The sequence below is a fragment of the Lolium perenne genome, chromosome 3 (genome assembly GCF_019359855.2).
Source record: "Lolium perenne isolate Kyuss_39 chromosome 3, Kyuss_2.0, whole genome shotgun sequence".
Taxonomy (NCBI): domain Eukaryota; kingdom Viridiplantae; phylum Streptophyta; class Magnoliopsida; order Poales; family Poaceae; genus Lolium; species Lolium perenne.
The window spans coordinates 326,824,698-326,850,420 of NC_067246.2; the positions used below are offsets into that span (position 1 = coordinate 326,824,698).

Genomic DNA, 25,723 nt, shown 5'->3' on the forward strand with positions numbered 1-25,723 from the left:
AACCATCGGAATGAGATCCAGTGCTAGGGAGGTGAGATGGGCATCGTAGGGAGGAGCAACCATCTTCATATCTGATGTCAGAGGCCTAATAGGGCGGCCTCCACAACACGCCAACGCTCGCCGCCGCCTCACCACCCACACAGCCGAGGACGTCTATCTATAGCTACGTCGCCCGCCACTCACCGCCAGTTAAACACCGTCTCCAACATCCAGAGCCGCCGGCCTGGCTTCCGTGGTCCGTGTCATGGTCTCAACGGGTAGCACCCCAGCTAGAGTCCACCCAAGCGGCGGCAAGGTGGGAGGAAGGAGGGCCATGCCCCCCCCCCCCCCCCCCAGCATGCCTCCATTACGCCACACAAGAGGTCCTGCGAGCAAATGGCCACCTTCCTTATCATCAAAGATGGAGGGCTTCACCGATAACAACATTAGGGGACTGCGAGGAGATAGAGGGCTAGTGGGGGAAGCGGCGATGGTTAGGGTTTTCTCCCTCTCGGTCGCCTAGAGGAGGCGACTCGAGGGGTGACACGGAAAGATGAATGTTCATCGTAAGTGGTAGAAAGTAGATGTAGACATTCTTGGAGCCACTACCGAACAGTGCAATCATTGACAGTAATGCAGATGTAGACATTCCAAGCATCTGATCATGACAAACGCGTGAATGCTGAAATGTAAAGCAGAGGAGAACAACGACGCAAGCAATCGTGAACCACTGCTCAGTCTGATGGAATTTCCATGGAAAATTTTCTCTAGGAATTGAGCCATCCCCAATTTCCTCCTACTATTCTCCTTTGTCCCAAAGGGGGGGGGGGGGGGGGGCATGGACTGTGCATTTCTGTGTTTTATGGCTGAAGTTTGAAGCTGCACGACTGAGCTCCCTCTGAATGTGTAGCTTCAAATACACGTAATATCAACTTGAGCTGTAACTGGCTACAGTTTTACTTCTGGTAGAAAGTAAGAAGCCTATGCAGTCTATTTCAACAGCAACGGGAGAAGCTCCCAGTGCCAGAGGATGTACCTAAAGAATCCAAACTGAAAAGATTCTCCAGCTGCAAATCAAACAATACTCCTATGGTATGAGCGAAAACCGACACCTAGTAAATAGGATCGATCGGGCGGATGTTTCCAAATTATGGACGTTTCATATTCAAAAGACCGCAGACAGATCCGGACATTCCAAGCACCCGGTACCTCACAATTGGCAGGCCACAATATATCAGAAATCGAAACTGAATATGACAACGATAAGGATGGAAAATTCAGTAACGGTGAACCACTCTTTTTTAAGTCTCGAAATATCATCATAGATCGATATCCGCAAATCAATATTCGCGATTTGCAGTTACTATTATTACTCGGCAGGCAGCACAAAGAAAAATAGCAGAAAAATCTAGGGCTAATTAATGATCTTTTGATCCTTCTTCTTCTGTATATACACTTGATGATAGTTTCCACCGCAAACGCTCGGATCATCAGGGGAGAAGAATACGGGCGAAAAAATAGGGCGGATCGACGAAATCTAGTCTTTTGATGATGATCCATCCATCCAAGAACGAAAGAACCTGCTGCTGGATCGCGGAGATTGTTCAGGCGATCTTTGCGAACCCACCTCCTGCCATCATGACCTTGAACTCGTCGAATGAGATGAGGCCGTCGCCGTTCTTGTCGACGCCCTCGATCATGCGGCGGCACTGGCTGACGGTGGCCTTCTCGCCGAGTCCGTGCAGCACGCGCGCGAGCTCTGCGGCGGAGATGGCGCCGCTGCCGTCGGCGTCGAAGACCCCGAAGGCGAGGCGCAGGTCCTCCTCGACGGCGGCGGCGTCGGTGGCGTTGAGCGCGGCGAACTCGGCGAGGCTGATGAAGCCGTCGCCGTCGGCGTCCGCCTCGGCCATCATGCGTGCCAGCTCGTCGTCGGTGGCCGCGTGGCCCAGGCTCTCGAAGAGGGCGGCGAGCTCCGGCCGCGAGATCCGGCCGTCGCCGTTGGCGTCGAACTTGCGGAAGACGCGCTCCATCTCCTGCTCGGCCGTGCGGGTAGGGGACCGCGGCGGGGAATGGTTGGCTGCGGCGGCGTCCTTGTCGTTGGACTGGGGCGGCGGGGATGGGGAGCGCGACTTGCGGCGGAAGAGGGACGGCATCTTGATCTTGCCCATGACGGCGGGCGCTCTGCTCTGCTTTGGGTTGGGTTTCGCTACGGAGTCTCTGTTGGTTTGGGCTTGGTTGGCTGTGGTCGCCGGTGGTTGCAGGTTAGAGTGGGAGGTAGACGGCCATATTTATAGAGGCGGCAGCCCCGGAATCCATGGCGGAGTCGGAGTCAAGCTGGGAAGGAAGGCGAGGAGGAAAGTGCGAGGGTGGCAGCTGTGCCTGATATGCGTGGCCTGCGCTGGCCGTTGCGTGTGCGGCGGTCCCTGATGCGTGGGCCCGCACGTATACGGAGTGGGCCCGGGTGTGTGTCGTGGAAGTCGAGCCCAAGCGAACAAACGGCTATGACCGGTTCCGCAACGGATGGATACCACACAACGGCCGGCCCTCTCTGTGCGTTGCGCTGTCGAATTCTTCTCGGGTGCGGCCGGCACGATGGACAGACAAGGGCCAAGGAGCCAACGGTACGGTGGTGCACCTCTCTTTCACCGCTGTCTCGTCTTCCTCAACTCAGAGCATCTCCAGTTACGTCCTCCCAAATCGGCCTCTAAAGGCAATTCAAAAAAAAAAAATCAGCCTCTAAAGGAATTTAGGGAATGCCGGATAAAAATCGTTCTCAGCTGCGCGCCGCAAAAGCTATTTACGTCTGACGCCGGCCCAATACGGTGTCCGGTGCCTTGAACCCATCCCCGCTACACAGGGAACGCTCCGGACACGCCGAACACAACGAAAAGCAAGGCGAGAAGTGGCGGGTCCGATGCGTTAAAAGCCTCTTCTGGCGACGTCGGCGTCTATAAAAGCTCCCCCCCCCCCCCCCGGCTCAATGGTAGTCACCACAGCCGCCGCCACCCTTTCTCCGCCGCAACACTACTAGAAATCCCCTTATTTCCGACGGTTAAGTGTAATAACCGACGAACCGTCGGCTAATATACTGATATCCGAGGCCAACGGTTACTATGGACCTCTCGGTTATGACCACCAATAACCGACGGTGTAGTACATTTACCGACGGGGAGAAACCAACTCTCGTCTATACGAGCAGATGGCCGAAGGTGAATTGTAATACCCAACGGTCTAAAACCAACTCTCGGCTATGAGCTGAAATGACCGATAGTATGTATGTAACTCTCGGATATAAGTGATAGTATCCGACGGAAAATAGTAATAACCGATGGTTGACATTCAACCTCAGTGATATGTTTCAATGGTAACTTCCAATTATAAGTAAATAAATATATTTGACTATAGTAAATAATCCGCGGTCGTGGGCTCATGGTACATGCTGCACGAACGTTTTTTAGGGAGATCGGGTGACACGCCCACTAATATAGCGCGCTGCGCAACTGCACCCAATTAAGTCCTAAATAACTGCCGCAGTCTGATGATCCGCTTCCAGAACAACTCATCCTCGTCTCCAAAACAGATCGGGGGCCTTTCTCGTCAAGTCGTCACCTTCCTCACGGACGGCCGATGGGTGCTCCGGCGACTGGCGTCCTTCTGCCTCCACTGCGACGAAGGGTGCCCAGGAGTCCATCTACCTCCACTCCAACGATGGGTGCCCACTGCCCAGGACTTCCTCTTCTCCCGCCCCGATCGATCGGTGCCGGCCCAATCGGCGCGCACCTACCACCGCGGGATGACAAGGTATCCCCCACTCTAGCTAGTGCTCTGTATCTCTCTCAGGCCGACCCGATCGAGTTATTTGTACCCTTATTTGTATGTGTTTCTATGTGTGATGGTAGTTTCTTGACTCAGTTCGTCAGATGAATGTCAGTTAGGACATGATCCATTAGCCAGGATTTGCTGGGTGTTCATATTTTTTGTTTGTCTCGTTCTAGCACTGATTTCCTAATTTGTTACCTTATATAAAAATAATACTCTTTGGTAATTAGCTTAGAATTAACTACAAGCTGTACGAGTAATTTGTCACTTTACAAACAGTAACCCAAGCATGGTACGTTTCTTGCTGTACGAGTAATTTGACACCTTACAGGATCAGCGTCTTTTGTACTGCAATTGAAGCTGGATCTGCATTTGTTTTTTTCTCTTATAGTAGTATACTGAAACTCAACATCGATCATCATCTTTTGAACTGATATTGAAGTTAGATCTGCATGTGTCACCTATGCACGGAATATATGATGTTTGGCTGCATATTATATAGATCATATCCATGATTTAATCCAATGCTCAATCAAATTTCACCTGCAGATATTATTTCCATCTTTCTTAAAACTTTCCGTCATCTTTTAGGGAATGGAAGCAATACTGGAGGAAATATGAGCCATGAGAACGTATTATTTAGTTCACCGTAGGATATTGTTATGACCGACGGTCTACCGTCGGATATCTCCCGTCGGTTATGCTCGGTCGGCCATTACTCTCGTCGCATAAACACCACTGCGTAATGATGAACCGCCCCGGCGCCGGCCAGTTCCCTCCACCACCGTCTCCACCACCACCTCCACCACCAGAAGCACCGTAGTTCGACATCGACCCGGAAGCTGCGGAGAACGAGGCGTGGGCGGAGGCTGCGCTAGAGGACACCATAGCGGTGTTCGGCGCCGCCACGGAGGAAGAGTCGCGGCGGCGTAAGCAGGGGAGCGGTGGCGTGCAGAGCGGCGGCGCCTGCACATGGAGTGAGATCTCTAGAACCGTGAACGGCGGGAGGCAATCAAGCAGCGACGGCATGAGTGTCAGCAGCGGGAGGCGCGCGCAGGACCGTCAGCAGCGGGAGGCAGCGTTGGTGGCAGCGGAGGCGGCCTGGGGGGCACGGGCGAATGCGTTGGCGGCGGAGGCGGTGGAGCATCAGCAGCCGGAGGCGGCGCAGGACCGTCAGCAGCGGGAGGCGGCGCTAGCGGTAGCGGAGGCGGCCTGGGGGCGGGGGCGGATGCATTGGCGGCAGAGGCCGACGCGTTGGCGGCGCAAATGGTGGCAGAGGACGAGGAGGAGGAGGTGGTGGCGGAGGAGGAGGACGACGACGGCTTCGAGTGGTCCGACATTGACGGACCGCACCCGGACGAGGCGGCGGATTAGCAATGAGCGCTCGTCGAGTCCTTCGAGACGGAGAAGAAGCTCCAGGACGGCGCCCGTGCCCGCGAAGACGCGCAGATTCGCCGCGTTGTCGAGCTCTCCCTCCAGGCGGCGCAGCAGGGGAGGGCAGACGACGACGCGCTGCTGGAGCAGCATCGTCTGGCCTCCACCCTACGCATGGAGAGGCGGCGCGCGCAGCAGGAACTATGGCGGAGGGTAGGCGACGATGGGGCGGGACCGTCGAACGCACCGCCGGGCGGCCAATGGGCTAGGGTTAGATGAAATCTAGCCGTTTTCATTCAAACTTGTAATATATAATCAAATTTGAATGAAAACCTTTATTTTCGTACACTTTTATTTATTTGGGGTGCATCTTTGGGGACGCGACTGGGAGGGACGTCCTCCAAACGCGACACGAAGAAAACACGTTCCCCAAACGCTCGATCTGACGCCGTTTGAGAACGCTTTGGGGAGGGACGCGGCTAGAGATGCTCTCAATCCTCAAATCAACTCCCATCATGCGTCGCAACATTGTCTTTTTTTTTTAACTCAAATTCCCTCTTCTCCCTCGCCCTCTTGTTGCGCGGCTGGTTCATCGCATTCTTCTTGCGAGGCATCCCGACAATGGCAACGGCCTAGGCGAGGGCATGCACTACGGGAGAGATGGAGTCTGCCGACGGCCGCCAGCCGTCGGCACAGGCTGTGCTGACAGTGACCGTCGGCGTAGCATCGTCGGCATAGTTCTGGTCGGGGACTGCCCAATCACCGTCGGCACAGACTAGCCGTCGGCACAGACTGCCGTGCCGACGGTTTTACCGTCGGCATAGTATTTCAAAATTTTCAAATTTATTTTTGAAAAAAATATTTAAATTATGTTTTTTGAAAAAAAAATTAAATATTTTTTTTACTTTTCTTCTTCTTCTTCTTTTTTACTTGTTAATCTTTCACAATCACACTTAGTACGTCTAATCTTAGGTCAAATTACACTTATGATCAAACTTTCCAGTTGGTCACCCATCCTCACACTACTTCCATCCCGGCACGCTTAACTTCTTGGTTCTCTTCGGATGAGCTTCCATGAAAGAAATGACACATTGATGTTAATACAACAATATCAATCATATTAACCCTTTGACCGTGATGTCACACCTCTATATTTTTGAATTCTAAACAATTACTTAAGTAAACAACAATGAATATATATAAATAATGTAATAATATAGAATTTGAAAAACAATTAAATGATTTTTTTGTCGTTTTTATTTAATATGGAATTTAATATCAGTAAATGCGAATTTGGCAAATAATATGTCTAAATTGATCAGAAAAATGAGAGGAATACAAATATGACATCCATATCATCTTTTGAACCTACAAAGTTAATTTACCCAAAAATCATGAGCATTAGATCAAGTACCTCTAGTTTAAATTTGACTGACTTTATCGGAAATGAGGTGGGAAACTGCCTCGGCATGGCATAGTTTGCCGAAACGAGATCATATTTGGCACGTGTGTGGGCCTTAGGATGGGAAGCAAGACCCCGGACGCGGATTTCTAATCCGATCCACAGGCGACCATTTTTTCATTTTTATCGTGCCCAAACGATTTTTTTGTGAAGCAGCTATATGGAGCGCATTTTATTATGACGTGAAACCTCCGTGTGGTGATAGTAGACCACCTACGCACCACCTATCACATGCCATGTGCACGAGTTAGCTTTTTGGGAACCCGTACGGCTTTCGGCGGTGTCCCGCTGAATCCGCTAGAAACTGACCGGATTTGAACTAGGGGTCAACTATCCGTCGCTCCAAAAATTCCGGAAAAAATGTTTTTAGTTCTACGACGCATTATTATATGTGCTAATTTTTGTTTGTTTAGTTTGTTCGCGAATGGGTGCACCCGCACGCCCGGTACGGCGATACCACATGTCCCGGGGGCCCTGTTTTGGCAAGATGGCAATTTGAACGAAGTCAAAAAATCGCACGGAGCCGCGTGGCGTCATTTTATATGTCATAGTAATTATTCCGTATGTCAAAATTGGGATACGGTAATTATTTTGAAAAACACTTCACGAAAAGGGCTATCACGTCCGGAGTTCTAAGGATTTCAGGGGAAACGGCATCGGCATAGCATAGTTTGCTGAAAAGAGGTCATATTTGGCACGTGTGTGGGCCCTAGGATGGGAAGCAAGAACCCGGACACCGATTTCTAATCCGACCCACGGGCGACCATCTTTTCATTTTTAGCGTGCCCAAACGGTTTTTATTTGTGAAGCAGCTATATGGGGCGCATTTTAGTATGACGTGAAACCTCCGTGCGATGATAATAGACCACCTACGCACCACCTATCACATGCCATGTGCACGCGTTAGCTTTTTGGGAACCTATGCGGCTTCCGGCGGTGTCCCGCCGAATCCGCTGGAAACTAACCGGATTTGATATAGGGGTCAACTATCCGTCGCTCCAGAAATTCCGGAAAAAATGTTTTTAGTTCTACGATGTATCATTATATGTGCTAATTTTTGTCCGTTTAGTTTGTTCGCGAATGGGTGCACCCGCACGCCCGGTACGGCGATACCGCATGCCTCGGGGGCCTGCTTTGGCTAGATGGCAATTTGAACGATGTCAAAAAAATCCCACGGAGCCACGTGGCGTCATTTTATATGTCATAATAACTATTCCGTTTATCAAAATTGGGATACGGCAATTATTTTGAAAAACCCTTCACGAAAAGGGCTATCACGTCTGGAGTTCTATGGATTTCAGGGGAAATGAGGTGGAAAACGGCCTCGGCATGGCATAGTTTGCCGAAAAGAGGTCATATTTGGCACGTGTGTGGCCCTAGGATGGGAAGTAAGACCCCGGACGTGGATTTCTAATCCGACCCACGGGCGACCATCTTTTCATTTTTAGCGTGCCCAAACGGTTTTTATTTGTGAAGCAGCTACATGGGGCACATTTTAGTATGGCGTGAAACCTCCGTGCGATGATAGTAGGCCACCTACGCACCACCTATCACATGCCATGTGCACGCGTTAGCTTTTTGGGAACCTATGCGGCTTCCGGCGGTGTCCCGCCGAATCCGCTGAAAACTGACCGGATTTGAACTAGGGGTCAACTATCCGTCGCTCCTGAAATTCCGGAAAAAATGTTTTTAGTTCTACGACGCATCATTATATATGCTATTTTTTGTCCGTTTAGTTTGTTCGCGAATGGGTGCACCCGCACGCGATACCGCATGTCCTGGGGGGCCTATTTTGGCCAGATGGCAATTTGAACGAAGTCAAAAAATCCCACGGAGCCGCGTGGCGTCATTTTATATGTCATAGTAACTATTCCGTTTTTCAAAATTGGGATACGACAATTATTTTGAAAAACCCTTCGCGAAAAGGGCTATCACGTCCGGAGTTCTATGGATTTCAGGGGAAATGAGGTGGGAAACGGCCTCGGCATGGCATAGTTTGCCAAAACGAGGTCATATTTGGCACGTGTGTGGACGCTAGGATGAGAAGCAAGACCCCGGACGCGGATTTCTAATTCGACCCACGGGCGACCATTTTTTCATTTTTGGCGTGTGTGAAAGCCATGAAACCTCGAACATTATAGCTCATTTCTAAGAAGGTTTGTTTAGATATTTGAAATATTCCATTTTTGATATTTTTCTATGATAGATCTTGTTTTTCTGCAAAATTTGATATATTATAATTATTTTTCTCTATTAGAATGATTTAGTTATGCTTTTTTGAAGATTGCCGTGGAGAAATAGAAAAAACTATGCCGACGGTACAGGTCTGTAGTGGAAAAGAAAAACAAAAAAATGTTGTGCCGACGGTCAAACTGGTCCTGTGCCGACGGCCAAGACTGTGCCGACGGTGGCTGTCGGCACCTCCGGCCTGTACCGATGGCCAGTTTAACGCCGATGGCCATCCTTGTCGCCGCTCTCCGGAGGCTCCTGTGCCGACGGCCCCGATATTTGGCCGTCGGCACATACGAAGGCCGTCGGCGCATGTGTGCTCTCCCGTAGTGATGGTCAAGGCGCAAACTTGAGTGCCAACTGATGAGGAAATAGAATGTAGAGGGGCGGCGGCGGAAAAATGGAGAAACAGAGGTAGGACTACCCGCGGTCCCTTTGAGTGAGCCAACTATTTTATTAGGCTTCCAAATGGACCGGCACGCTAATAGGGCATATATAGTCCGAAGATTATTTTATGGCCAGCAGCCCTATAAACCTCTTGAGAGCCCTTACGAGGTTGTTGGTGGAGTTGCTCTATTTTTTTTTATAAAATAGATAAGTGTATTTGTTCATGAAACCTCATGGATTGCTCAATGATATAAATATTTACTGCGTAATCTTTCAGAAAGTGTCTTTAACTCCTAGGCACTAATGCTCTCCTGCTGTTTTTTTTTAAAATAAATAAATCATACATATTAGTATCGACAAAATCTGAAAATAAATCTAGACATAGTAAATCCCCCGGGTGCGTTTAGGCGGTACAGGTTCAACAAAACACCCTCAAACCATGAAAACTTCATGACTTGGACGGTGTCACGTGCAAAAATGTGTTTGCTACTTGCAAGATATGAGGACACACCTAACAAGAAAGGTACTACTAGCTAGTAACACCCAGAAGTCATGCCAAGCGTGTGACTCGACCGAACATGGATCGTAGTATCACGCGCTAATGTTAATGTGTGTATCGGCAGTACGGCGCTACCTAGCGAGAAAAGCATATCGGTGCATTTCTTGCCGCGGGATGCTACGTTTCGTGCTGTACCTCCTTTGCTACGCTGCGTGTACGTTGCTAGGTTTGCTTTAATAGTGCAAAGTACTCTTCTAGAGCATGCATATATATAGCCAAATGTTTGGCACGAACTGAGGCCGTGCATGTGGAATTGCTCACTCAGGCCGCAACGATTTTGTAGATTCGTCACAAATTAATTAAAGTGCTTTACACTCCGGTCACGTGCACGTATTCATCGTGAACTTGCAAGCTAGCTGTAGCTCGGGCTACCCACACCCATCTTTCGATCTTACCTTTAAAGCCATGAAAAATTTGTACTCTCGTATGATCTTCTTTTCTTTCGAGGGGCTCTCATATGAGCTTCACATTAACTCTATTAACGTTTTCTGTAGGTTGCTACGATTTTACTTATGTTCTGCTGACTATTTGATTTACTATACGTGTGGCTGATCTCTATCATGCATATGGCATGACCAATTAGCGACTTCAGCATCCCTCACATTACATAAACAAGTTAAGGGTTATATCTTTGACAGGCGAGAAATGTAGACATTGTCCTATAAAGAAATGCATAAAATCAGAAATTTTCTTATGAACCACACCGGTCAACCTGTATATATAAAGTACTTATTTTTCCTTGTCAAAAAACGATACCGTCCCAAATGTATTTCCATATAATGTCGTTGGGCCATGCTGTCTGTTATATCACTCAAAAGAGAGATATAATCTTTAATGCATTGGTCCAAAAGCTAGGAGACCAACTTAATCTCATCTGAACCGTTTTTTTGTTTTGGCCGTAACTCACAATCCCCTCACCTAACATTGGTAATAGTGTACATATATTAGAGAAGGAAAACCCGGAGATTGTTAGCAAAAATAAAAAGAACTTACCAAGACAATAATATTACATGTACATACAACCCTCCTCTGGGATTCATCGACGATGTAGTAGAATTAGCTAAAGGAAGTGAGAAACTTTAAACATCCACCCAAACTAGTATGATTCATCCGTTTCGTTTGATCCAACATCTCATACATAGTATTACACCCACCCATTTGGTGTATAGGGACACTAAGCTTACATTAGGTCTTAAATCTCCATGGAAAACCCTAAGCGGTGAACTGCATGATGGAATCCATTCAATTGGAAATTACATGTTCAAATGCTACCTCTATTATCGCCATCTGGTCATTTGGTTTTAATAAAAAAAGAATTAAGAGATATGAAGGGATTAACTAGAGGAGTAATTCTTTCTCTTAATCCTGCCTAAACGACCACCTACCTAATTCTACTACAAAACGATGGGAGTACCTCATGGTGTCTAATAGTATATCTACAACCATATTGGGGGATATTATGGAGTTCTCAGCCTGTAATAACGAGGAATGAAATGATACACGACTAAAGCGTACTGATAAGTAAGCAAATAACAAGGCTACTTGATTATATCGATTTTGTAGTAATCTTGCAAAGAGATAAGATAGCATGTTTAACACTGGCCTGTTGATCTCCTCAAAATATGTCTATCACTGTTCCCCTCCGCCTCTAAACTTTGCCTGGTAATTAATCTCTTCAAAATGAAAAGCCAAAGGAACACCCGGCTCTCGTGGGTGTGAACTACAACAAGAGAACACCACTTGACTAGCCGCGGCACAAACCGCAAGTGCACACAGGTGCACGCATGGGTAGCAGCAACTCCAGTGTGTGGGCTTCTGTTTAAAAAATATATATCACAATTAATAAACACATTGTGTGATTCTATTTCGTGTTAGGGATTCAACATCGTATATTGACAGTTTCGGTCGTACGTATGGTAGTGAGCCTAGTATTCTAACGAGTTATGTGTTATTGTATCTCTCATGTTTTTAAATCTATGATTCAAAATTTTTGTGCCAATCAATCTTGGAGTAAAATTATTCCTTATATTTGGATGGCATGCACATATATTTGTGGTGCTTGGGATTGTAAATACAGCAAAATTAAGCACTTGGGCACGCACCACCAGTGGCGGAGAGAGAAATGATAACCTTTTGAGGTTAAGCCCTTTATCCTCAAATTACCAAAGTTGTTTTAAAAATCAACGAAAAAACACATGTATATGTATGTTTTCCTAAAAAAACCGTAGGGTCAGCAAACCCAACAACCAAAATGTTGACCCGTGGGAACTCTAGGAAATGCTTGGATCTGATGCGATTGAAGGCAAATGAATTCATAGGCAAAGATTTGAGCGGTTTTGAAATAGAGAAATCAAACAGGGAGATTAGCCATGCGAAAATTAGGCCGGAAATTTCGTCTCTCAACTGTCTCCCAGAAAGGCTGATTTTGGGGGCGGAAAATCAGGATAATCAAGTTTCAGTTACTGTTCATCAATTAGCTGTTCAATGGGATGATTCTGAGTCAGGTAAGGAGCAATTAGAGGAAAATTCAAAAGAAAGAAGTACAGGGTCTGATTATTTATACAGCTCGAGAGGGAGAATTGTTCACACATCTCAATACTCTGCTCGCTACTACTCTCGCTCTCCTGTGTTCTGTCTAATGGCCACCTCATGCATGGTGAAGGTGGGTGACAAGGGAGAGGGATGGAAGCAGCACGTGGGCAAGGCCATCATGCCCATGCCTTCGGAGGAGAAAGCTGCGATCGTCGTCAACATGGATGTAGCCTACCAGGCTGTCGATGGATGGCTTGTGGTGGGGAGGCTCATCTCTGCTTACAAAGCCAACCCAAAAGCCATCATTGACGGCCTCAAGCCGGTGTGGCGACTGCATGGGGATGCGGCTATCCAGCGCACATCAAGCGAGGATGAAAGGTTCATCGTAAAGTTCCAGCTTGACGGGGATCGTCAATTCGTCCTCAAGGGCGGTCCCTGGACACACAAAGGTGATGCTGTCATCTTCGCTAAGTTCGATGGTAAGGGTAAGGCTGCTTATGTGAAGCTGGATGCTATGTGCATCTGGGTTCAAATTCGTGATCTGCCGTATCCACTCATGAAGGTGGAGATGGGATGGCTGCTTGGGGGGGGGGGGGGGGGGGGGGAACCTGGGTAAGGTGATCCGTGTTTCCAACCAGGATGGAGTAATAGTCGATGAGAATTTGCGTGTTTGGATAGAGCACCCAGTAGATGAACCTTTGATGAGATGGGTCAAAGGGCAGCCCGAAGGAGGTGTAGATGAGATCAGATACTTTGTAAAATATGAGAAACTTCCTTTTTCTGTTTATGTTGTGGCATCATAGGACACACTTCTGAAAGGTTCTGTGCTCTGCCGAGAGATAGCCGTGTTGCTTTCTACTCTACAGACATCAGAGCCCCTAGATACAAACAAGAGAAACGAGTTGGTGGCCCCTCTACTCCAGCCTTGGGGTTGCCAATTCGAGCTGCAGAGGACGATGTTGTGGAGGATGGCAACGTCAAGGCTCCCGAAGAAGTGATTGCTGCTGTGTCATCAGCGGTGGACAAGCTGGCGGTGTCGCCGGTTGTTCCTTCGGTCGCAACAAAACCGAATGAGCAAGTTCCTCTGACCCTAACCTTTGAACAGGAGAACCAAGAGGAAGCTGAGCAGAACAGACGACACAATATACAGAAAGGGGCTGCAGAATTCGTCAAGCTGAAGGAGAAGCTGGAACAGGGAGGCACAATTGCTTCAAAGGAGGAAAAGGTAATAATGAGAAGGTGGAAGAGAATGTATAGGCAGCAAGAAGAGGATCTTGATGATGTTCGCTTCGGAGGGGTCAAGCATTTTATTGCTGGTATCCCTCAACCTCCGTTAACAGAGAACTCTGATGGTAAGGAAGGATCTGAAAATGCTAAAGATGTTGCTGTGCAAGGTGAAGATTCTACTTTGGTGATCCATCTGGAGAGTGATAGTAGTGGAAACTTCGGAAAAACAAAGGCTGATGATGTAAATGATTCTTGTAAGCGTGTGTGTGGTAGTGGAGTGAGTGGTAAGGGAGTGTGTGAGAGTACTGTAGTGCTTGCTATTCAGGATGTAGGGAGTGGTGTGTGTGAGAATCAGGAGAGGGTGGAGGAGTCTGCTGGAGAAGACAAGACTCAGGTGGAGGAAGACAAGGAAGCAACCGGCCTTGGGGTTGCCGGGAAACTGGCGGGCGCGAGTGTAGTCGCCCATCAGGAGCCATGAAAATCCTATGCTGGAACTGTCGGGGTTTGGGCCGACTCGAGAAAGTTCAAGAACTCATGAGGCTTATGCAGGTACACCAGCCGAAATTTTTATTTCTTTCTGAAACTAGGTAGAATAAAATGTGGTAGAGGGATTGAGGTGGAGACTTGGTCTCAAAAATGTGGTCACCTTCTGTGAAAAAGGGAAAGGAGGTGGCCTAGCTGTCTTCTGGGATGAGAGTGTGGATGTTAGGCTGTTCAAAGTGGATCGTCGCCTCATTGATGTAATGATTCATGATGTTTCTGTTGGAATAAAATGGAGATGCACTTTTTGATGGGATTCGTAGCATAGAAAACAAAAATTTTCCTACCGCAAGAACGAATAACAAGCCAAGATCCAATCAAGAAGATGGTAGCAACGAGAAGATCATGAGACTAACCCTCGAAAATTCCAAAGCCTACGAGATTAGATCTCGTTGTTGATGTAGTCGATCACTTGCCGCTTTCAAAAGCGCGTAGAAGATCTTGACGGTGCCACAGTCGGGCAGCACCTCCGTACTCGGTCACACGTTCGGTGTTGATGACGACGTCCTTCTCCCCGTTCCAGCGGGCAGCGGAAGTATTAGATCCTCCTCGGAATCCCGACAGCACGACGGCGTGGTGGCGGTGGTGGTGGAGATCTCCGGCAGGGCTTCGCCTAAGCTATGCGGGAGAGAGAGGGAGGAGGGAACCGCTAGGGTTTTGGGAGAGAGGGTGCTTGAGGGGGCGCCGGCCTGGGTGCCCTAGGTGGTGCTCTTGGTGTTCTTGGTGTGGCCGGCCAGCCCCTCTCTCCCCCTCTTTATATAGGTGGAACACCCAAGTGTTTGCCCAAAGATCTGAATAAGACCCCAATTCAAAAACTGCCATATGGACGAAACCTAGGGGGACAAGGACTGCTCCCTTTCCCCCCTTAGTGGCCGGCCAAGGAGGTGGAGTCCACCATGGACTCCACCTTCCCACTTGGTTGGCTGGTTAGGGTTGGTGGAGTCCTTCCGGGACTCCACCTTCCATGGTGATTTCTTCCGGAAGGTTCTAGAACATTCTAGCGCCTTCCATAAATGCACCGGATCATTTTCCAAACTTGGAAAGTGACTTCCTATATATGAATCTTATTCTCCGGACCATTCCGGACCTCCTCGTGATGTCCTGGATCCCATCCGAGACTCCGAACAACATTCGAACTCCATTCCATATTTCATATCTACTTAAAACGACATCAAACCTTAAGTGTGTCACCCTGCGGTTCGTGAACTATGCATACATGGTTGAGACTCCTCTCCGACCAATAACCAATAGCGGGATCTGGAGATCCATAATGGCTCCCACACATTCAACGATAACTTAGTGATCGATTGAACCAATTACATACGATACCGATTCCTTTTGTCACGCGATACTTTACTTGTCCGAGGTTCGATCATCGGTATCCCCATGCTTTGTTCAACCTCGTTACCGACAAGTACTCTTTACTCGTACCGTGGTATGTCATCTCTTGTGATCTTAATCACATGCTTGCAAGCTAATCAGACGACATTCCACCGAGAGGGCCCAGAGTATATCTATCCGTCATCGGGATGGACAAATCCCACTCTTGATCCATATGCCTCAACTCACACTTTCCGAATACTTAATCCCATCTTTATAATCACCCATTTACGCAGTGGCATTTGATGTAATCAAAGCATCCTTCCGGTGTAAGTGATTTACATGATCTCATGGTCGAAGGACTTAGGTAACTATGTATCGAAAGCTTATAGCAAGTTTGAACTTAATGACGTGATCTTATGCTACGCTTATATGGGTGTGTGTCCATTACATCATTCATCTAATGACATAACCTTGTTATTAATAACATCCAATGTTCATGATCACGAAACCATGATCATCTATTAATCAACAGGCTAGTTATACAAGAGGCTTACTAGGGACTCCTTGTTGTTTACATAACACACATGTATCAATGTTTCGGTTAATACAATTATAGCATGGTATGCAAACATTTATCATAAACACAAAGATATATTATAATAACCACTTTATTGTTGCCTCTTGGGCATATCTCCAACAGTCTCCCACTTGCACTAGAGTCAATAATCTAGATTACATTGTAAGGTACCTAACACCCATGGCATTCTGGTGTTGGTCATGCTTTGCCCTAGGGAGAGCTTTAGTCAACGGATCTGCCACATTCAGATCTGTGTGTACTTTGCAAATCTTTACTTCACCATCTTCGATGTACTCGTGAATCGAATGAAAACGCAGCTTGATATGCTTCAGCTTCTTGTGTGACCTTGGTTCTTGTGCATTGGCGATGGCACCCATGTTGTCACAATAGATGACTAATGGGTCCAATGCACTAGGAACCACACCAATCTCAACAATGAACCTCTTCATCCATACCGCTTCCGATGAAGCCTCCGAAGCCGCTATGTATTACGATTGATTGAAGACTTCGCCACCGTGCCTTTGCTTGGAACTCATCCGACTGCTTTGCAGCACCATTCAATATAAACACGTACCAGGCCGAGACTTAGAGTCATCGGGATCGGTGTTCCAACTTGCATCGGTGTAGCTGGTTACAACGAGCTCTTGGTCTCCGCCATAACAAAGAAACATATCCTTAGTCCTTTTCAAGTACTTCAGGATATTCTTGACCTGTCCAGTGTTCCATTCCTGGATCACTTTGATATCTGCTGGTCAAACTAACAGCATGTGCGATATCCGGTCTAGTACACAGCATGGCATACATGATAGAGCCTACTGCCGAGGCATAGGGGATCTTGTTCATCCTCTCTCTTTCTTCTGCCGTAGCTGGACCTTGAGTTTTACTCAAGACCTTACCTGGCAACATAGGCAAGAACCCTTTCTTGCTTTCATTCATTCTAAACTTCTTTAGAATCTTGTCCAAGTATGTACTCTGTGAAAGCTCTATTAGGCGTCTTGATCTATCTCTATAAATCTTGATGCCTAAAATGTACGCTGCTTCACCAAGGTCTTTCATTGAAAAACACTTATTCGAATAACCTTTAACACTGCTTAGTAGTTCTATATCATTCCCAAACAATAATATGTCATCTACATATAATATCAGGAACGCTACAGAGCTCCCACTCACTTTCTTGTAAATACAGGCCTCACCATGAGTCTGTATAAACCCGAAGTCTTTGATCACCTTATCAAAGTGTCGGTTCCAACTCCGGGATGCTTGCTTCAGTCCATAAATGGAACGCTGAAGTTTGCATACCTTGTCAGCATTTTTAGGATCGACAAAACCTTTGGGTTGTACCATATACAACTCTTCCTCAATGTCACCATTAAGGAACACCTTTTTGACATCCATCTGCCAAATCTCATAATCGAAAAATGCAGCTATTGCTAACAAAATCCTCACAGACTTTAGCTTCGCTACAGGTGAGAAGGTGTAAGCCCCAGGAGTAGGAAAACCCAGAGCGCGCAGGTATGAGGGGTTTATGTGCATGAGGTCACTACAAGGGACCGTGAGGTCGCCTCGCATTCCCAAGCTTATGGGTAGGCCAAGCAACAGCTCGACACGCCCATGCACACATCACCCACCTCAAAGGCTCACGTTAGGCTTTCCAGGCCTGAGTGCTTCACCTTCCTGTGCACTTCACACATACACGCACTGTGCACAGGATACAAGGGTAGAATACAGCTCGAATATCACAACATGACTATGTAAGACACAAAAGATGGAAATAAAGTTCATATATAGCAACGCTCTAATGAGCAAGATCCAAATGACACACAGAGGACACATGTCCCATCAGTACATCATACATAAGATAGCAAATAGTCTGGGTACAGACAAGATCCAAATTGGACTAAGAGTCCTGAAGATAATCAAGCGGGGGTTCCATAACCAACAAGCCACAGGCTGCTGCCTTAGGAACGATCCTGCTACGCAACGAAGTCGTCGTCCGTGAACTCGACAAAGTATCCTACTGCTTAATGCTCATCATCTGTCGTACCTGTTTGTCGAAAAGCGGGTTCCGGAAAAGAGAGAGAAAAACGAGGGTAAGTACCAAGTGGCACGTACTTGCGAGACAAGACCAGCTATGCTTGCTGGGGGGCGGTATAAACTTCGCCCGGCTATATGGTGGAGTTTAGCGGCAGCAAAGCAACTAACCAAAAGAGACACGCTACAACAATCGTCTATCAGAGAAGATGAGAGAGCGCATAAGCTAGCAGTTCTATACTCTGCAAACAAAACCCAGCCAACGCGGTCCCCCTTAGCCAAGAGGTACTAGCAAGGCACTCACACAGTTGACAATTTTATATCCATTCCATTATAATAAGGCTAACTTACTACACAAGTAATTAGCAAGTTATTAGCGACAACATTAGGTGTAAGTTGTTCTATGATCGAGTTAAACAGCTCCAAGTCGTCCATAACCGCGGACACGGCTTTCCGAAAAGATATAACCCTGCAGGGGTGCACCAATGTTACCATACACGCATGCTCGAACCCGCATAGACAAGTGCGGAGTCTCACAACAAGACCGTTCCCAGATCAACAAGAATGCCTAGGGGGGCCACCCGACTAAGCTACCCGAAACGAAGTTCGGCCGTACTCCGATGCGGACTCAGGGTTTGCGTTAACGGCTAGGCGTGCAAACCACACGCTTCGCTAAACGTTCCGCAATGTACAGTACAGAATATAAACACCCGAAGGCAACATGAAGTAAACACCCGAAGGCAACAGTAAGTAAAGCATGGCATACATGGCATAGGCAAATAAAACCAAGGTTGTGGCCCCCTTTTCAACAGACTTGAGAAATGGTAATGGGTGATGGGGGATCCCGATAAAATCTCCCGCGAGTGGTTAGCGCGCTCAGTCTTAGAACAGATAACAAGAACTCGGGTCCTAGGGGACACAAGCGAGACAAAAATCCGATGCTCTCGCAAAGGGGCTCACCGATGCCTCTGCAATATTATTATCCCATATCAATTTTTAGTTATAGCAAAAGTTATCAACTTCATTTTCGAAAAGGTAGTACATGTGTCAATATCCCAACAAGATATCCCGAACATTTCGAGATATCAACAGGAACCCTAAACTCGCCTACGACTCGCAAAGCTGGCAAACAACAAACAATAGGTAGGGCGAGGAGGTGTAATTCGGATATATAGGTAACAGGTGGAATAGGTCACGTGACACAACAGAATCGCAACATAGGGATAGCAATAGATCAAAAGAGCAAGAAACTGTAAAATAGGTGAAGAGGTGGGCTCGCCTGTCAGATCAGCGGTAGAAGCACAGACACGATCCTCCTGAGGGTGCTCGTACTCCTGCTCGTACTGCTCTGCGTCGGCGTCTACTCGAGAAGAACCAAATAACACATACAAGGAAGATATAGCACAAATCAATACAAGTAGATGCAATGCGCAATATGATGCATGATGACATGGCAATATGATTGTGCAAGGCAAAATTAAGTGGGGTGCTCATATTTCACATGAAATGATAAGCACCGTCACATATTGTCTTAATTCAATTGTGCAAGTTTTAATTGGGCAATTTCAGAGATGATGCCAATGATGCATGAGGATGCCAGATTTGAATTCCTCTCGTTTTTCTGATGAAAATAGATATAAAGTTTGCAGAATTTGGAATTGTAAAATTGGAGATATGATTTATGCCATAAATACTCAATTAAAATCAGATTTTAAATATGTTCAAATTTTATTTATTCAAAACCCAAAACTAACTTCATATTTGGAAAGTTCATGTTTTGCTGATGAATTTGGACATAAAGTTTGTCAAATTTGGAAAAAGGAAAGTGCAAAATTAATTTGTTGGAAAACAGGCCAGATTTCATATTTTCAGAAAAAGCAAAAAGGAATTCGAAATTTTGGACTGAAATGGGCGGGAAACATTTTACACCGGGTTGGAACTAGCCTCAGTGGCTGACCGGTGGGGTCACATGCCACGTAGGACTGCTCGCGTGGCGCGCCAAAAAGTTTGGTTTAATTCACGCCCGCGGGAACTCGAACCCGGGCTGCTGTGGTGTGAGGCTCGAGCGCTGCCAGTGGGCTAGCTCGACGGATTTGTTACAACACAGGCTGATTACAAGGTAAGGTATACACCAGCGTTATCTGAATTTGACAGTTGAAACTGAATATTGACACTTGCAGTTTCCTGTAGGTGTATTTCTGCACGGTTTTTAAAGTTACTATTGCGACGAAACTGGACGGTGAAACGATGTGTACTCAACGAGTTGAGAAAGAGGGAAGTGGGGAGATTGTAATGGGACATATTTGAGTGGAGACGGAGCAGCGTGGCGCCGGCGGTGATCGTCGGAAGTTGAGGCCAGACACGGCGAGGAACAGATGTAAACTGAAAACGGTTTTCTGGATCAAAGTTTGAACGAAGGTGGCGTTGTCTACAGGCAACGAAATTGAGTGATTCCAAAACGAAAGTTGTAGCCCTTCGTCTCAGCTTTCCAACGGTGTGAGGTGCTCGTGCTGGGGTGGAGTAACTCGCCGGCGGGACTCGTCGGAAAACAGCACCGTGAAACAGCAAAAACTGGAGCTTTTCGGTCCTCTCGATCTCGATCTCGATTTCGTTTTCTCCCGAACCAGAGAGGTAGAGGCATGCAGGGGAGGTGTAAGAAGGGAGGCTGCTCACCCTGTGGTCCTCGGTGACCAGGTAGGAGAGGCGGAGGGGCTGCCGGAGCTGGGAAGGCAAGAGGTGGCCGGGTAGACGAAGAAGATGAAGTAGCTCGGGCTGCAGGCCTTGGCGTCCTTGAGGCTCTGGGGGTGACGAGGTGTGGAGGAAGGCGAAGGGGAAGGAGAGGTTAAAGTGCTCCCCCTTGTTCAGGTTATGCCGAGGTTGTCCATGGCGTTGTGGTGGTGGCCGGCGATGAGATGGTGGGTTTTGTTCCAGGGGGGAGAGGATGGTGGCGGCTGGCTGTTTGGAGGAGGAGGAAAAAGGGGTAGGGTTTGGGAGGCTGGTGCTGCTTATAAAAGGATGGTGGGGAGCAGGTCGCCGTGAGGAGAGACGATGCCGTCGCCATATCTTTCCAGGAAAAGGTGGCGAGGACGGCGACGTGAAGTTAGAAGGTCTGCCTCCGTTTACTGTTTTCGGTAAGGGGTAGCTGGGCTGGTTCCTAGGCTTCCTCTTGGGCCAAACTGGTGGGCTGCAGAGGTGAGAGGGGAGATGGGCTAGCTGGGCCAGGTTACGGTGAGAGAGAGAGAGGGAGCAGGCCGCCGGTTAGAAAAGGTTAGGGTTAGAAGGGTTAGGTTAGCTTAGGGTTTGCTTTTTATTTCTTCTTTTCATTTTCTGTTTTATTTCTTTTCAAGATAAAAAGCTATTTTATGAATTTTGATAAAAGGTGTTGTTTGAATATTTGAAGGGAGAAGAATATGAGAAGAAATCACATACACATGTGATGAAAGAGGGAGAATAGAATTAAAGGAGGGGATTATACATAGAGCTAAAAGGAATAAGGCTCCATGATTTTATGTGCAACAAAAGTAGTTTTACAAAATATTAAACCAACCATTTGGGAAAGAGTATCTCCAACTCAAAATAAGTTGGTTAGCAAAGTGGAGAGGTAGAAGAGAGATTAAGGTTGTAACCAAATTTTAGAAAATTTGGCATGACCTTTGTGTTAGGGTAAAAGAGGGAGAAGGTTATGGTGTTGCCTTTCTTGGAACATCACAAGAGTGTGAGAGCCAAGAGCAAAGAGAGGAAGAACACAAGCAAAGGAAAAAGAACCAAACCAAAAGCAATGCAATTTTATAAAACCAAGTGGTTATATGCATGAATGCAATATGATGGTATGACCACAATGCAAGAAAAGGTACAAAGGTTCTATGTATTACTCTTGGGATGTTACAAACGCCCCCCCTTGAAGGAATCGTGCCCCGAGATTCTCAGGAAGAAGAGAAGAAGGACGGGTACTCGGAACGGAGTTGATCTTCCCGCTCCCAAGTTGCTTCTTTATCGGAATGGTGCGACCACTGCACCTTGAGGAACTTGACAGAGTTGTTGCGAGTTCGACGTTCAGCTTCATCAAGAATCCGAACGGGATGCTCTTTGTAGGTGAGGTCTTCTTGGAGGTCGATGGACTCGTGATCAACTGCACGGTCCGGATCTTTGAAGCACTTCTTTAGCTGTGACACGTGGAAAACATCGTGCACTTTGGAGAGCTTCTCAGGGAGTTCAAGGAGGTAAGCGACTTCACCACGCTTTGCTAGAACTTTGAAGGGACCAATGTATCTTGGCGCCAGCTTGCCTTTGATACCAAAGCGATGTGTGCCCCTCATAGGAGTAACACGAAGGTAAGCTTGATCTCCAGGTTGATAGATCATATCCCGGTGCTTGCTGTCATAATAGCTTTTCTGCCGAGATTGTGCTATCTTCAGATTGTCACGAATGATTCGCACCTTTTCTTCAGCCTCGTTGATGACATCGGGGCCAAAGATTTGCCTTTCACCGGTTTCAGACCAGTTTAGAGGTGTTCTGCATTTGCGACCATAGAGAGCTTCGAAAGGTGCCATGCCCAAACTGGCTTGATAGCTGTTGTTGTAAGAGAACTCAGCGAATGGAAGGCATTCTTCCCATTTCATGCCGAAGGAGATAACACAGGCACGGAGCATGTCCTCGAGAATCTGATTTACTCTTTCGACTTGCCCACTCGTTTGCGGATGGTAAGTCATCTTGAAGAGCAGATTAGTTCCCATAGCTTTCTGAAAGCTAGCCCAAAATCTGGAAGTGAAGATACTTCCGCGATCAGAGCTTATTTCCAAGGGAACACCATGAAGAGAGACGATCTTTGCAGTGTAGAGCTCAGCCAACTGACTAGCAGATATTGTCTCTTTGACCGGAAGGAAGTGAGCAACCTTGGAAAGACGGTCGATCACCACGAAGATAGCATCATTGCCTTTTCGAGACTTTGGAAAACCAGTTACGAAATCCATCTCAATCTTATCCCATTTCCACTCAGGAATCTTCAGGGGTTGGAGGACACCGGCAGGTCTCTGATGTTCTGCTTTGACACAGCGACAGACATCACATTCTGAGACATAGCGAGCAGCATCTCTTTTCATCCTAGTCCACCAATAGGTAGACTTGATATCGAGATACATCTTTGTGCTGCCAGGATGGATAGAAAGATGAGTGTCGTGAGCTTCTTTGAGAATGAGGTTTCTCAGGTCTGGATCGTTCGGAACAACAAAACGACCTTGGAAGAACAGAGTTCCTTGATCGTCGATAGAGAAGGACTTGTACTTGGGCTTGTGCATATTCTCTTTGATGTTCTTGCTGCAAATATCTCGCAACTGTCCTTTTCGGATCTTATCTTCAAGAGTCTGCGTGATCACCAAGTTTGCCAGGTAGCCTTGGGGAACGAGCTCAAGATTCAACTTCCTGAATTCTTCATAAAGAGCAGGTTGACTTTCTTGAATCATGAGGTTGTTGCAATAGGACTTCCGACTAAGGGCGTCAGCCATGACATTAGCTTTGCCTGGAGTGTAGTTGATAGACAGATCAAAGTCCTTGATGGTTTCCATCCATCTCGTTTGACGGAGGTTCAAGTTAGGTTGGGTGAAGATGTATTTGAGACTCTTGTGGTCGGTGAAGATCTCACATTTGTTGCCCAACAAGTATTGGCGCCATGTTATTAAAGCATGTAACACGGCTGCAAGCTCAAGATCATGTGTGGGATAGTTGAGTTCATGCTTTTTCAACTGACGAGAAGCATACGCCACAACTTGATGTTCTTGCATGAGGACAGCACCTAGTCCATGAAGAGAGGCATCACAGAAAATCTGGAAAGGTTTAGAAGTATCTGGTAGAATAAGGACAGGTGTGGAAGTGAGCTTCTGCTTGAGGAGGTCAAAGCTTTCTTGACATTGAGGAGACCAAAGGAACTTCTTGTCTTTCTTGAGAAGATCGGTAAGAGGCTTGGCGATCTTGGAGAAATTCTCAACGAAGCGGCGGCAGTAACTTGCCAAACCGAGGAAACTTCTCACTTGCTTGACATTCTTCGGAGGAAGCCATTCAACGATTGCCTTGACGGTTTCAGGATTGACAGCAATGCCTTTTCCAGAAATGACATGCCCAAGATAGACGACTTGAGGAAGCCAGAATTCACATTTGGAGAACTTGGCATAGAGACGGTGTTCACGAAGCTTCATGAGGATGAGGCGAAGATGCTCTTCATGCTCCTCATTGGACTTGGAGTAGACAAGGATATCATCGAGATAAACTACCACAAACTTGTCGAGGTACTCCATGAAAATGTAGTTCATCAAACGAGAGAAAGTGGCAGGAGCATTAGTGAGGCCAAAAGACATGACGGTGTATTCATAGAGACCATAACGAGTTTTGAAGGCTGTCTTGGGTACATCCTCTTTGCGGATTTTGATTTGGTGATAACCGCTTCTCAAATCCATCTTAGAGAACACAGTTGCACCCGCAAGCTGATCAAAGAGCTCATTGATGCGAGGAAGAGGATATGTATTCTTGATCGTTTTCTCATTGGGAGGGCGGTAGTCAACCACCAATCGATCAGTTTTATCCTTTTTCCTGACGAAGATGGTAGGACAACCCCATGGAGAAGTGCTTGGCTGAATGAAACCAAGTTTTTGCAACTCGTCAAGCTGCTTCTTGAGTTCAGCCAACTCATTTGGACCCATCTTGTATGGCCGCTTTGAGATAGGAGCTGTTCCAGGCTCTAGTTCAATGACGAACTCAACAGCCCTGTCAGGTGGCATACCTGGGAGTTCTTCAGGAAAAACATCAGGAAAGTCGCAAACCACCGGTATAGACTCAAGCTCCGGAAGAGAACTAGGATTCAAAGCAAAGAGCTGAACGGAAGGTGTTTGAGAAGGTGTATAGGTCAAGGTTCCTGTCGGAGTAGGAAGAGAAACTGAATGCTTGGCGCAATCAATGACAACTTTGTTGGCCTTCAACCAATCCATGCCAAGGATGACATCGATACCAGAAGATCTTAGCTCGATGAGGGACGCAAGGAACATATGGTTTCCAATTTGAATTTGGTTGCCATGACTTATTCTTAGCGCTTCCAACATTCCTCCGGGAGAAACAACCGTGAAAGATTTGGACAAGTACTCAACCGGTAACTCGTGCTTTTGAGAGAACGGAAGCGACACAGAGGAAAGTGAAGCTCCCGTATCAAACAGAACTTTTGCAGGGATAGAGTTAACAAGCAAAGTACCAAGCACGACGTCGGTAGCTTGTTCAGCCTGCTCGATGTTGAGGTTGTTGACGCGAGCAGCCCTCGGACCTTGCCTGTTGTTGTTGTTGAAGGCACGGCCCGGAGCTGGTGCACGAACCATCGCTTGTGTCGGAGTAGAGCGAGGTGGTGGTGGAGGCAGCTTCTGAGGGCAGAAGGTAGAGATGTGCCCAACCTGACCACACTTGTAGCATGTGGGGTCGGCACGTGGACCCATCGGCCTTGGCGGAGGTTGGTAGGTCCTCTGCTGTAGCTGTGGGGTGGGAGGGCGGGGAGCATACCCAGCGTTTGCGGCGCGGGGAGCATACCCAGCTTGTGCAGCTTGTCTTGGCGGTGCGGGATAAGGAACCCACAACCTGCCATGGTGCCTCAGAAGCGCAGGTTGATGGAGTATACAGAATTTCCATGATGATAACGAAAAGAAAGAAGGCTCCG

General features: G+C 47.3%; 2 protein-coding genes and 1 long non-coding RNA gene across 3 annotated transcripts; all 3 read right to left on the reverse strand.

The window, feature by feature from the left end:
• Positions 1–1,388: 1,388 nt before the first annotated feature.
• Positions 1,389–2,186, reverse strand: LOC127345748 (probable calcium-binding protein CML10). Its single transcript, XM_051372279.2, has one exon. The coding sequence runs from the start codon at positions 2,145–2,147 to the stop codon at positions 1,584–1,586; it is 564 nt and encodes a 187-aa protein (XP_051228239.1). The 5' UTR covers positions 2,148–2,186; the 3' UTR covers positions 1,389–1,583.
• A 15,588-nt stretch (positions 2,187–17,774) lies between these two features.
• On the reverse strand, positions 17,775–21,026 carry LOC139838644 (uncharacterized). The gene is made up of 3 exons (XR_011756311.1): positions 20,713–21,026; positions 19,319–19,399; positions 17,775–18,052 (listed from the first exon to the last, which is right to left on the reverse strand). It is a non-coding gene; the product is annotated as an uncharacterized lncRNA (long non-coding RNA).
• A 482-nt stretch (positions 21,027–21,508) lies between these two features.
• Positions 21,509–25,391, reverse strand: LOC139838275 (uncharacterized). Its single transcript, XM_071827671.1, has 4 exons — positions 24,470–25,391; positions 23,176–23,464; positions 22,056–22,797; positions 21,509–21,520 (listed from the first exon to the last, which is right to left on the reverse strand). The coding sequence occupies exons 1-4, from the start codon at positions 25,389–25,391 to the stop codon at positions 21,509–21,511; spliced, it is 1,965 nt and encodes a 654-aa protein (XP_071683772.1).
• Positions 25,392–25,723: the final 332 nt, after the last annotated feature.